This window comes from Vipera ursinii, assembly GCF_947247035.1.
Source record: "Vipera ursinii genome assembly, chromosome: 7".
NCBI classification, from domain to species: Eukaryota; Metazoa; Chordata; class Lepidosauria; order Squamata; family Viperidae; genus Vipera; species Vipera ursinii.
Genome location: NC_139521.1, coordinates 21163046 through 21177265, shown reverse-complemented (window position 1 = coordinate 21177265; position 14220 = coordinate 21163046). Strand labels below are relative to the sequence as shown.

The 14220-nt window shown below is 41.2% G+C and overlaps 1 protein-coding gene across 1 annotated transcript in view; it reads right to left on the bottom strand.

Annotated features, from left to right (window-relative positions):
* The window catches only part of C1QTNF7 (C1q and TNF related 7), a 162388-nt gene that overhangs the window by 18068 nt on the left and 130100 nt on the right, over positions 1 to 14220 (bottom strand). The window contains exon 2 of the mRNA XM_083366940.1: positions 3959 to 4204. Coding sequence (XP_083223066.1) covers positions 3959 to 4196 — 238 coding nt within the window. The 5' untranslated portion in view covers positions 4197 to 4204. The remainder of the gene's footprint in view (positions 1 to 3958; positions 4205 to 14220) is intronic.

Genomic DNA, 14220 nt, shown 5'->3' with positions numbered 1-14220 from the left:
CTATTGGAAGAAATGAATGATATTTATTTGAATGAAACAAATCAGAGAATGATGGAAGGAGTATTAAAAAAATTTGTATGGGAAAGATAATTGTAATTGTAATACTATAAACATTAGTGCCTAAGTAAACAATGATGAACAGGATGTAATAAATGTTTATGACAATGTTGAAAAATGTTAAAGCTGTAGGAGGAGATGGTTTAACTCAGGGGTCTTCAAACTTGGCCTTTTTATGACTTGTGGACTTCAACTCCCAGAATTCCCCAGTCAGGCATGCTGGCTGAGGAATTCTGGGAGTTGAAGTCCACAAGTCATAAAAGGGCCAAGTTTGAAGACCCCTGGTTTAACTGAAGAACTATGAAAATAGCTTTTGGAATGCCTGTGTAACTGTTCTAATATGTTGTGAAGACTGCATCATTATCTGAAGATTGGTAGAAAAATGAATGCAAAAATTAAAAGGACATTTGTTTAATTAAATATTCCTGAAAAAGTTTATAGCAAAAGTTTGATTTGGGAGGCTACAAAAGATGACAATGAGCAAAATGTAGAAAATGATGATGAACAAAGGATATAAATGTGGAAAGCTGTATTGTACAAATGTTGATTTATAAAAAGTATAAAAGCATATGGTAAAGTAAATAGACTTCCATTATGGAACATTTTGCATGCATATGATATAGGAAGGTTATTGGTAAGAGTTGTATAAGATGTAAACATAGCATATCCTGCTTAAATAGGGAGTTAGACTAGAAGACCCCCAAGGTCCCTTCCAACTCTGTTATTCTTCTGTGGGAAGACTATCTAGAAATCAGCAAATAGTTCACAATTGAACAAAGATATGTAATGTTTACTTGGTTGCTATTACTTATGTAAAATAAATGCTTGCAGAATATTAGAGTTGTGAGCTGTTTAGGAATGTCAATGTGCATGTAATTTTGTATGTAGACAATGTTGTTGACTGAGAATCTGAATAATTTTCAGTAACCACTGGGTGATTTGTATGATGCATTGAGGAGCATGAATATGAAAACTACTGTATCAAAGGTTATGTTAATTGTTTTTGCCAGAGAAAATGGAATGAATTGTTAAAAATTCTATATAAATGGCAGAAAACAAGATCAAGTAGATGAATTTGTGAACTTTGATAGATTGTTACTGAAGAATAGGAAATGGAGACATTTGTAAATGCATAAATTATGCTGGCAAGGTAATAGAATATGTAGAAAGAAATGAAAATGGCTATACAGTATATCAGAAAAGACAGAAATAATAAGTTTAAAGTACAAAAACAGTTTGTGATGTGGTAGATGGATATAGTTGAAGGCTAGTTGGCTAGGGCATAAATTTTTACTTGCATTAAGTTTTATTAATTGATGAGTCCATTGTTCAAGTATAAATTGAGAGAAATTTGCATCTTCTGTTAATAAAGTTACTATAAATTGGGTAAACTGATGCAAATGCCATAGTTGTACAATGATATACATTAACACAAATGACATAAATATATTACTTACAGATTTATTGCACATTTGGGTTTAATGTACATCCCACTCCACTTTCATGGGCTCTGAACCCAAGGGTTTGCTGTATTTCTTTTTCCTTTCCTCAATTCATAATTTATTTGACTTATTGCCTTTTATTTCTTTTTGGGCTTTGTGCATATGTTTTAATCATAGCTCAAAGAATAGGGTTCCTTCCTTCCTCTAAATTTCTATGAAGGGGAAAATTCCCCCCATTCACCATCAGCAGTTTTAGATTTGTGTTATTACTACTTAAAGTATGCATTAATCCTATTAACTTTTTGTGTAACCCAAACTTTACTTAAAGGAATGTAAACATTAGCATGAAAATTCTTAAAGTGATCAAAATTGAAATCTGGATATATGAGAGTATTTGGATCTGCATGAACTGATTTATTTAATTTCACTGAGTGAAAATTATATATTGCTATTGACAAATTACTTGAATTTTCCAGGGTTGCTTGATTTTTACTGCTTTTGGACCCAAGAGTTTACAAAATATTTCAGAATAAGGAGATATTTAAACAGCTAAAATATATTTTTCTTTTGCAGATTCCATCTTTTATTGATTTTGGCACTTCCATTGTCTTTACATCTCATTATGAACTCAGCCTCCCTCCCTTTAAATTAGATCATAATACACTGAAGACTTCCTTCTTCCTATAGAGATGTGTCACTAAAGCAATATTGGAATAAATCCTAATTAGCTGCAGAGGATTCATCAATGATCACATTAAATGATCTCAGGCAGCTTTCAGAAAGTCTCTAAAGAAACCAGATTTCCTTCATGTCTGTGGAGATTCTCAGTCATCCGGGTCATAGTTATCCCAAAGATGCTTTTTTACGAAGCAACTGGACTTTCTTGTTTTTCTTTGAAGATGTTTTGCTTCTCATCCAAGAAGCTTCTTCAGCTTCTTCAGAAACATCTTCAAAGAAAAACAAGAAAGTCCAGTTGCCTCGTGAAAAAGCATCTTTGGGACAGATTTCCTTCATTTTTCTCCATTTCCTTAAATGGGCTAGGGGGGCAATTCATCAGGATACTGTTTACAATCCTTCGTTCTTTAGCCATTCTTTTTAGCTAACAGCAAAGTGAGAGAAGATTTCAGAATTTAATTTTCTTTCTTTCTTTCTTTCTTTCTTTCTTTCTTTCTTTCTTTCTTTCTTCCTTCCTTCCTTCCTTCCTTCCTTCCTTCCTTCCTTCCTTCCTTCCTTCCTTCCTTCCTTTCTTTCTTTCTTTCTTTCTTTCTTTCTTTCTTTCTTTCTTTCTTTCTTTCTTTTTCTTTTCCAAACTTCTTTAGTATCTACAAACACTAGATAGCACTTCAAGAATGTCTGTCAGTTGCACCCTTACCTAGATTGGGAGGCCCTGCACTCATGCCTAGTCATCTCTTGGTTGGATTGCTGCAACATGCTCTACATGAGGTACCCTTGAATAATATTCAGAAGCTACAGTTGGTGCAAAATGCAGTGATGCTCATAGTTCTGGAGCTCCTGGGATGGCACTTATAACATTTATAATTGTCCAAACTTCATTGATTACAATTAGCTTCTGGATCCAATTCAAGATGTTGGTTATTCCTTTTTAAATCTATATGGTATGGATCCAGGATATCTGAGAAGCTATCTTACCCTAATGGGATTAGCCCACCCCATTCACACCAGTAGAAGAGGTGTGCTATGGATCCCATCTGCCAAGGAATTCTGGCATGTGGGCCAAGAAGAGCCTTTTCTGCTGTAGCCCTGACCCTATGGAACTCTCTACAACTGTAGGTGAGAACTGCCGCACCATTTTGGCTTTCCAGAAGGGCATTAAAACTTGGCTTTGCTGGTTGGTTTGGGGCCCTGGGGGGGCACTTACCACTGTAGGTGGTTGACGAGGTAAGAAGACCTCATCCCTGTACTGTCAGTATTTTGGTTCCTGCTTGTTTGCATAGTTTTAAAACATTTAAGCTCCCCAGCATCATTGAGGAGATGGGCAGCATATAATTTTAATAAATAAAAAGAATCCAGTTTCTGGCTGACTGAAATTATAAATAGGAACTTCATCATTAGAAGCATAGAAATCCTCATATCCACTACCCTTACCACCACAGTTACTCTGTGAAGGTCAATATTATGCCCATATTGTAAAAGGAGAATTTACTTTGAGAACAAAGTGCTTCTCAAGATTTAAAATGAATTTTTAGCACTGATTTGATGGCTTTCAAGTGTGGTGGATTACATGTCTACTTTTCTATGGGGATTATGAATAAATCTGAAAGGGGGCATGTCAACTTTAAAGCAGGACTGTCCTGATTATTATTTTGTAGCCAATTGGCTGCACTAACTGTAAATAGATTTATTGCTCAGCAGTTCAAAGTTTAGAAAAACTGAAGGCCATATTTTGAAGACTGTTTTGATAATTTGATATTTTTTTTAAAGATTTGAATATTCAGTACCTGCATTTCCTTTCTCACCCTTTTCTCCCTTCTTGCCTTCTCGGCCATCTCGTCCTGGGATCCCAATCCGGCCATGTGGTCCAGGTGAGCCATGGTTTCCAGGAGGGCCTGGGGGGCCAGGTAACCCAGGTATACTACAAACATATTTTGTGGAGTAGTTTTCTCCTTTAAACTGGCTGTGGAGAGGTTGACCATTGATACAGAAAGCAAAACCTGTTATACAGAGCAGCACAAACATCTCTGGCACTGGAAAAAAAAGAATGCTGATGTGAGAACAGTAAAACCCATCTTATTTAAATTAAGTGTTAAGATTATTATACAGCATAATATTTCAGAAGCCTCCCACTAGACATGGTAAAAAGTTAATATGGAAGCTGTGAGAGTATAATCAAGCTCCAATTGCTTTATAAGTGTACCACATGTTGCAATGGGCATAAAAAGAGCAGAGCTTAATCAAACATTCATGGCTGTCATCTTTGTTTTTTTACCACTCTGTGGGCACCCATAATCATTTGCCAAAAGCACAGTTTTCCATTTATGTCTTAAATGTTGACATTACAATATCTTCAAGATGTTTCTTTCTGTTTGTAAAAGAAAGTCTGAGTGAATAGAGTGAATTAATCTACAAGTAATTTATTTCTTCTTACTAAATAAGATTTCATTGACACATCTTTTCCACAACTTCTGCACAGGGAAGAAAATAATTCTTAAGCAATACACAGTATATGTAGGGTAATATAACTGTATAAAATATTTTTTAAAAAACTAATTATATACACTTGTATGAAATTTCCCTAAAATACAATTTTAGTCATCAACTTGGGCAATATTTTTTTGGGTAGTCTAAAGTTTTTTTTTTTAAAAAAGTACTTTTCACATATGAAATTATTTATAAACTTTCATTAAATATCCACTTTTGAAAATACTACACACGTCCAGTAATTTGTAGAAAAAAAGTAGCTTATGGCAGTCATTGCTGTTGGTTATAATATTCTACAGATCCCATATGGAAATGTTATGTAAAGAGCAATATAAAAAGGAATAAATAAATATATTCAGAGCTGTAAATATTCAATAATTCAACAAATGCTGTTAAACCTGAGCATTTCTCAAAAACATAATTTTGAAAGTAAATTTCACAATGTAATACAATGGTATAATTTAGAAATGTGAATCCAAAGTTACTAATTCCTAGGCTGATTTTGGAACCTATTTTTCCCTGTCATACATCTTACAGTATAGTTTTGAGTTTAATGCCTTTTTATTGGTTCCGATACTCTTAGGTATTTTTGTTTAAGAACTATGACATAATCCTGTGACTCCTGAGGAGGTGGACAGGATTATGGGGAGGCTGAGCTCTACCACCTGTTTATTGGACCCGTGCCCTTCCTGGCTGGTTTATTCAGCTCGGGAGGAGACACGAGGCTGGTTCCAGGCAGTGATATCTGCTTCTTTGAGCGAGGGTGTCTTTCTCGCCGCCTTGAAAAAAGCAGTGGTGAGACCCCTTCTCAAGAAGCCTGCCCTGGATCCAGCTATTTTGAATAACTATTGTCCAGTCTCCAATCTTCGCTTTTTAGTGAAGGTTGTTGAGAGTGTGGTGGCGCATCAGCTTCCTCTGTTCCTGGAGGAAACTGATTATCTTGACCTGTACCAATCAGGTTTCAGGCCCGGGTACAGCACGGAGACGGCATTGGTCGTGCTGATGAATGATCTCTGGTGGGCTCGGGACAGGGGTTGTTCCTCTGTCCTAGTCCTATTAGATCTCTCAGCGGCTTTTGATACCATCGACCATGGTATCCTGCTGCGACATCTCAGGGGGTTGGGAGTGGGGGGCACTGTTTTGCAGTGGTTCTCCTCCTACCTCTTGGGCCATTCGCAGTTGGTGTTGATGGGAGGGCAGAGGTCCGCCCCGAGGTCACTTGTTTGTGGAGTTCCTCAGGGGTCGGTCCTCTCTCCCCTCCTGTTCAATATCTATATGAAGCCGCTGGGTGAGATCATTCATGGTTTTGGGGTGGGGTATCATCAGTACGCCGATGATACCCAACATTTTCTTTCCAACCCAAACCAACTCAGTGATGCCCTCGACGTGATGTCCCGTTGCCTGGAGGCAGTTTGGGTTTGGATGGGGAGAAACAGACTCAGACTCAGTCCTGCCAAGACTGAGTGGCTGTGCGTACAGGCATCTCGAGTGAACCATTCTATTCCATCTTTAATGATGGGGGTGAGGTGTTACCCCCCGTTGATAGGGCTCGCAACTTGGGTGTCCTCCTGGATTTGCGGCTCAGCCTTGAAGATCATACAGGAGCTGTGACCAGGGGGGCTTTTGCCCAGGTTTGCCTGGTGCGCTAGTTGCGGCCCTATCTGGACCAAGATGCCTTGTGCACAGTCACTCATGCACTCGTGACCTCCCGGTTAGACTACTGCAATGCTCTCTACATGGGGCTGCCCTTGAGGACCACTCGGAGGCTTCAACTGGTGCAGAATGCAGCCGCGCGAGTTGTGATGGGGGCCTCCCGATACTCCCATATAACACCTGTGCTCCGTGAGCTGCATTGGCTTCCGGTTGCCCTCCGGGTGAGATTCAAGGTGCTGGTGATGACCTATAAAGCCCTAAATGGCTTGGGTCTGGGATATCTGAGGGAACACCTGCTGCCGGCATCAAGTTCCCTTCGTCCTGTGAGCTCCCACAGGGAGGGCCTTCTCAGGGTGCCGCCGGGAAAGGATTGCTGGCGGGCAACACCCAGGGGGAGGGCCTTCTCAGTGGGCGCGCCTGCCCTCTGGAACCAGTTACCCGTAGAGCTTAGGACTGCCCCTGATTTTCGTTCATTCCGCCGGGACCTGAAGACCTGGCTCTTTGAGCTTTCTGGCCAGGACTGAGGATTTTTTAATTTTTTTAACTTATTGTAATTGGGTTTTTAATCAGAGATATATGGGTTTTAGATTTTAATCAAGGAAAATTTAATCTATTTTAATTGCTATTAATTTTTGTATTGTAATGTTGTTTTAATTGCCTTGTGAACCGCCCTGGGTCCTACGGGAGAAGGGCGGTATATAGGTTTAATAAATATAAATATAAATATAATATATTAATTTTTATTGCTATAAATACTTTAAATTATGTAGGATTAGAACTTCCTCTCTGTGATCTCCTGTGAAAATATTTTGGGTTTCATGGATACCAATTAGAGATGTTAAAAGCACAGGGCTGGTGTGGTGACTTTTGTGTGAACTACAGTATGCAAGGTGGCAATGATGCAGAGAGCCCCTGGTGAAGACTTAGGAGACTGACAAACATGAAAGTTAAACAAAACAGAAACCAAAAATGCTTGATCCATAAGCAAGATATCTGCAGCATTGAAATTGGTCTTACTGTGCACTTAATGCTGTGTTTTATAAAGCTGTGCCAATTCATTGAGACCTAATTTACATGGAAAATGAATAAAATGCAATGATCAGCAACCAAAGAATAGCTATTTCCTCCCGAGCAGTCCTGTTAGTTTTATTGTATAGGAAGTCCTTATTCTGCAACTAAAACTGGGATTGGCAACCTGGTCATTAATTGTAGTGGTTACTAAGTGAAACTACAGTTGTGCTAATGATCTTACTTCAGCTTTCTTTGCTTTATGGACTTGCAAAGGTTATAAATATGAGATTGGTCACAAAGATGCTTTTTCATCTCTGTTGTAGCTGTGAACAGTCACTAAACAAGGTACTTGCTAAATTAGTTGTTGTTCATCTCTTTAAAAATTGAGATAAATCTTCAAATTGTGGAGTGGTTCAAGAGAACAAGAATTTTTTTTCTGCAGCACAGAAACAAAATAGGATGTTGGACAAGATGGATCCATTGTCATTTGCTGCTGGAAATGGAGACAAATGTCCCTCTTCCTGGAATATTATCACCTACTCCTAACTTCTACTGTACTGCCTTGGAACATCATCTCCAACCAACCCTCTAGCGGCTAGCCTCTGCTTGCCTTCTCCAAAATTTCTTCCGTAGTTGTGCAGTGCACACTCAGTTTTACTTGGCCTCAACAGGCAGAACAGTCTGCCAAAGCCTCATTGGCTGTGTGGTTGGTTTTGTGGATGATGTTATGTGGTTGGATTGTTTTTATTTCTTCTCCCAAAGTGCTTTTTCAGGAGGCAATTGGACTTTCTTTTTTCCTTTGAAAATGTTTCACTTCCAATCCAAGAAGCTTCTTCAACTCTGATTAGAAAGTGAGGAATGGAAGGATTTATATTCCTTGCAGACAGCCGGTCATTTGCATTCTTTTAGAGCAGGGATCCCCAACCCCCAGTCCATGGACCAGTATGGGGCTGCAGCATGCCAGCAACCAGTCTGCACAAACAAGCAAAGCCCCACCCATGGGATGCAGGCAGCACACAAAACCATGAACCCTCCGGTCCACAGAAAAACCTCTCTCCATGGAACTTGTCCCTGGTGCCCAAAGGTTGGGACCTCTGTTTTAGAGAGTCATTGAAGCCATTAGGAGGTTTACCTTTGTCCTCAGGGTCACCTGAGTAGTGCAAATGTGTGTGGAGCCTTGTTGGTTGCAGGATTATTTCTGTCCTGTGTCCCTTCATTGTTGAAGATAGGCACAGACTTTGAGGATGAGTTCGTGTTGTTTGCATCTCAAACTGAAGCTTAAATAGTTCCAGTAGTCTGCAATGTTTTCTGGAAATCTGTTCATACTCCCTCACCATTCAAAGGGTGTCCATCCCAATGTCTTCAAAGAAAAACAAGAAAGTACAGTTGCCTCCTGAAAAAGCACCTTTGGGACAACCATGACCTGATGACTGAGAATCTCCATAGACATTTAGCTATGCACTTTGGGATGGACAACACAGACTGATCCCTAAAGCTTGCACCTCTCTTCAACAGTGATGTTGTCTATCCCACATTTTCTATCTTATCAAAGAGTAGATTATTGTCTACTTTATCAAAGGCCTTATTGGAGTCCAAGTCCATTTCTCATCCACTAATTTTGTCACTTTGTCAAGGAATGCAATAAGATTTGCCTGACATGATCTCTTTTGACAAACTCATGTTGGCTTTTGGTTATGATTTTGTTTGCCTGTGTTCGCAGATTCATTGCTTGATTAACTTTTCAAGAATCTTCCCAGATATGATAGGTCTATAGTTTCCTGGATCCATTTCCCCCCTCTTTTTTGAAGATGGGAAGATCAACCCTTTTCCAGACACCTGGTAGTTCCCAGTTGCTCCAGGATCTTTGAAAGATATGGTTCAGTGATTCTGAGATCACGTCTGCCAATTTCTTCAGAACTTTGGGGTACAATCCATTTGGTCCTGGTGATTTGAACTTATCTAGAGTGGATATTTTAACTATTCTGTAGCGAGTCAGAGATCAAACAGATTCCTAAACAACCTAGCTAACAACTTTGTCATCCAAAAGGTAGAGAAGAGAATTAGAGAAAAAGTTATACTAGATGTTAAGTCATGGGCTGTGGAGAGCAGGAATGACGACACGAGGCTGAGTACAGAATAACTCATACTTTTATTCTTGCTGGAACTGTACTGAAGTTTGGGCTGCAACCAGCCACAATATATAGTCTATCCCCTAGGCAGCAGCCAATAAGTTTGAACCCACGCTTGCCACCTGGGGATAACCAATTGCAGGACTGGAGACAGCCTGTCTGTGTTGCTGGAGAGCTGTTAGTGCCTCCAGAAATGCACGTGGTGTAACACCACAAGCCCAATACATAACACCCTTAGTCTTAGATCAGACTATGACACCCTTAAAATAGTCTTAACAACTGTCAAGACTTATTAATCACTCCCAAAAACCATAATAAAAATAATAAATCAATAATAAATCAATAATTTTTGCTGTGGCTACAATGAAATTAAACAACGTCTGAACAGGCTTACCATGCAGTAAGAGCTACAATGAGATTAAACAATGTCTCATGAACAGGCTTACATTGCAGTAATGGCAGTTTTACAATGCCCAAGTTTCTGTAGGTAGTGGTACAAGTTTCACAACACTATATACATCACTTTATTTTACAATATAGTCTGTGATGTACTATATTGTAAAGGAGGCTTGTGTGGCCTAGAGGAATGTCTTGGAGTTCCCCTCACTTTGTGGTCTACCAGCTTACCCAGTGGGCTGGGTAGACCCATATCCCCTTGTGCTCCAGTGTCAAGGGGAATTGAAACGCTCTGGCTGGCCTCACCAGGTTGGCCCACCCCAGTCAGTCTGTTCAGAAGAGTAGGCACAGCGGTTGCTGAGGTTCGGCTGGCTTGCTTGGTCAGGGGTTCCATGTTGCACTTCCGTGCTTCCCAGTTCTTCCTCAGATTCCACTTCTGCTGAGAAGGGGAAACCCTGGTGGTTCCAGTGTGGGCTGGCTTGGCTACCAGTTTGAGGACCTTGGGAGGGACTTTTGCCGCAGTCCTCACTTAGTGACCATTCTGGAAACCTTTTCCTGAGTTGGTCGATGTGTCTTCTGACCAGTCGCCCTCCCTCCAACCCCACTTCATAAGATAGGGGTCCGGATGCCTTGGTTATTTGACCAGGAACCCATAAATTCCCTGGACCATAGTTCCTGGCCGAAACCCAATCACCCATGTGCAGCCCCCTTGGGGGTTTTGGTCTAGAGGCTTCTGTTGCCACTCTGTCTGGATGCAACCTGTCCAGTTTAGTAATCAAACGCCTCCCCCAACGTAGTTCAGCAGGACTTTTACCTGTAGCAGTGCAGGGTGTAGAATGCTGGCAGAGTAAAAAATCTGCCAATCTGTGATGCCAGTCACCTGTGACAATACGCTTGAGTGCCTCCTTTGTTGTCCTCACCATGCGTTCAGCTTGTCCATTAGAAGAAGGATGAAATGGTGCAGACATTGCAGGTCTGATGAGATTAGCTCTAAGAAAAGCCTGAAATTCAGCAGCAGTGAATTGGGCCCCATTATCAGAAACTAAAACATCAGGCAACCCATGTGTTACAAAGAGTTTTCTCAGCACCTGGATGGTCCTAGCAGTAGTCATATTAGGAACTGGAATTACTTCCAGCCATTTTGAGTGGTTATCCACTACTATCAGGAAAAGCTGCCCCTGAAAAGGCCCAGCGTAGTCTATGTGAATCCTAGACTAGGGAGTGTGCGTTTCCTCTGACCTGTGAACTGGGGCCTGAGGCATTTCAGGCCTAGGTTGCTGGCATGTATAACAACCATGAACTTGATCCTCTATAGCCTTATTAAGGCCAGGCCACCAAAGGTAGCTTCTAGCTAAAGCTTTCATTCTGACAATGCCTGGATGGCCTTCATGTAAGGAGTGTAAGACCTTGTCCCTTAGGGAAGTGGGAATTGTGACTTTGTTCCTCCATAAAATGCAGCCCTTATGTGCAGACAACTCATGTCTCCTGACAAAATAACTTTGAAATTCAGAGCCTGGACTTTTTTTTCCAACCAGCCCGTGTATATCCATGACAACACTGTACTCAGAATTTTATCTGTGGCTGTTTCAGCAGCAATATCCCCTGCGTGGAGGGGAAACTCAGGTAAGTCCTGTATGGACAGTATTCTAGCAGCAGGAGCTGGATCAGGATCCATTAGTGGCAGTGGTAGTCTGCTGAGGCCATCAGCATGGTCCATTTCCTTCCCTGGTTTATGAATTAACTTAAAATTGTGTGCAGACAAAAAAAATAGACCATCTCAACATTCTTGGAGATAGTATGTGCGGGGTTTGTTCGTCTGTTGTGAACAATCCCAACAGAGGTTTGTGGTCAGTGTAGACAGTGAAATCCCTGCCAAATAAATAATCATGAAATTTCTTAACTCCAGCATCTATGGCCAGGGTTTCTTTATCAATCTGTGGATAGTTGCGCTTAACAGAGGATAAGGTCCTAGAGTAAAATGCAATAGGAACCTGTTTCCCATTTTTCTCTATGTGGCTTAAGACTGCCCCCACCCCATAGGGAGATGCATCACATGCAAGACATACAGGTTTAGACTCTATGTAATGAGTTACAGTGGACTTTTCTAATAGAAGAGCTTTCAAATCCTGGAAGCTTTTTTCGTGTAAGTTAGTCCATTTCCAAGGGGCTTTTTTTTATCAAGCAGCCTGTGGAGGGGCTCTGCTATTGCAGCCTTATGAGGTAGGAATGTGTGATAAAAATTTAGGAGGGCCAAAAATGCATGCAGCTCTCCTTTTGATTTTGGCCTAGGAGCCATTTTAATGGCCTTCACTTTAGAATCAGCGAGGTGAATACCATTAGCATCAATGCGGAACCCCAAGAATTCTGTTGATGAGACCCCAATACTACATTTGTTCTTTAATTTGAGGCCCGCTTCGTGAAGCCTCTGCACAACAGCCCTGAGCCTTCTGGCCAACACATCTGGGGATTCCCCAGCAATAAGAACATCATCAAAATAAGGGCAGATGCCCTGAATACCCCTTAAGTGTGTGTTCCATAATCCCTTGGAAAATACCTGGTGCAACACTGACTCCAAACTGTAAGCGTTTGACTTTGAATGCCCCTCTGTGAGTCATGATCGTTTGAGCCACGGCTGTGGCCTTGTCAACCGGCAATTGCTGATAGGCCTGTGCTAAATCAAGTTTAGCAAATGGTTCCCCCTTGCAAGGAGGCTAAAGTATGGTTGACTACAGGAACCGGGTAAGCATGTTGTTTGAGGGCCTTATTTAATGTGCATTTATAATCAGTGCAAATGCGAACTTCTCCATTGGACTTCAGTGAGGTGACAATAGGAGTTTCCAACTCCCCCCATCAACAGGCTGTAACATGCCCTGTTCTACAAGCTTTTCAATTTCAGAATCAATTTTGTGCTTTAAGGCAAAGGGGACCCTTCGAGGTTTAACCCTAATTGGAACAATGTTAGGATCTAACTTAAAAGAAATTGGCGGGCCAGTTTATGTCCCCAGGGTTGAATCAAAAACATCTGCGTATTCTTTGCAAACAGTCATGAGGTCTGCAGTTTGTGTCCGGTTTATGCCAGTAATCTGAATATCTAAGGCATCAAACCAATCAAGTCCAATAAGACTCGTTCTTTGGCCCCCTACTACTATTACATCCAGGTGCCCCAAAAACCCTTTAAATTTTACCAATAATGTGGCTTCACCCTTAACTTTAACGTGAGCATTCTGAAAATCTGTTAAAATGATATCTGAGGGTCTTAGTTTAGCCCAATTGTTGCTGCGCCTACATACGAAGTCAAATGTGTCTTGTGAAATGATCGAGACTGCAGAGCCGGAGTCCAACTCCATCTTACATGGAACTCCTTGTAGCTCTACCAAGAGCTTAATTTTAGGCTTGAGGGGCCATCGAGCCCCGGTGTGGCAAACGCTTCTCCGGCTTCTGAAGAACCCCACACTAACTGGACCCTTGGCCCCAGTACCTCTCCTAGTTGGTTCCTCCAACTGGTGTTTGGGTGGCCTGTCTCTCTGGTGGGCTCTGCAAACCACCGCAGTGTGGCCGGTTCTTCCACAAGCTCTACACATGGCCGGGGGGACTTCCGGTGGCAACGCCGCACCGAATGGCGGCTTCTCTCTGGCCGCCCGTCCTGAGGCTTCGTTAGATCCACGGAGACGGTGACAATCAGCTGTCCCTGTCACTGCACTTTTTTTTTGTTCGTCAGAAAAGTTCATTTTTACCTGTACATTTTTCCCTGCTCTCTGCACCTGTTGTGATAACTTATCTGGTAACCATAGTGAATCCCATATGACTAGTTATGTTATGGTTTCAGTCTGTTTAGTGTGCATGTCTTGAAAAGGTTCCCACAGTTATTTCTTTATTGTGTTTCACTTTGCTGTTACTGTCTGTTACGTTAGGATGTAGTGAGCTAGCTCTCTTTATAATATATATTTAGTTTTTATATATTTTTGTAAGTAAAAGGTATTTAGTAAGATTATGCGTCGTGTTTTTATTGCCTTCCTGCATGCACATCATGCATTCTCTGAAGCACGGTCCTTCGCCCTCTACAAAGGTGATTTTTACCTTGACATTTTGGTAGCAAAGGATGGTTTGATTTATGTTTTAGAGATGCATGTTTCTGCGGCTGTTATCAGTTAGTTAGTGCTAGCGAGGCAGCGGTGATTAACTGCTGAAACATGTCAGGAAGGAAGCCACGGCTGAAACGGGAGGCCAGGAGTCTGTCTGTGGGGCATCTCCCTTCAACTTTAAGAACTCCGATAGCTTCGGCCACACACCTTGGAGAAGACGCACCTGCTCCTGTCGACGATGCAAGGTCAGTCACTCCTTTTTCTACTTTTCCAAGCTCCCTGGCAGCTGCT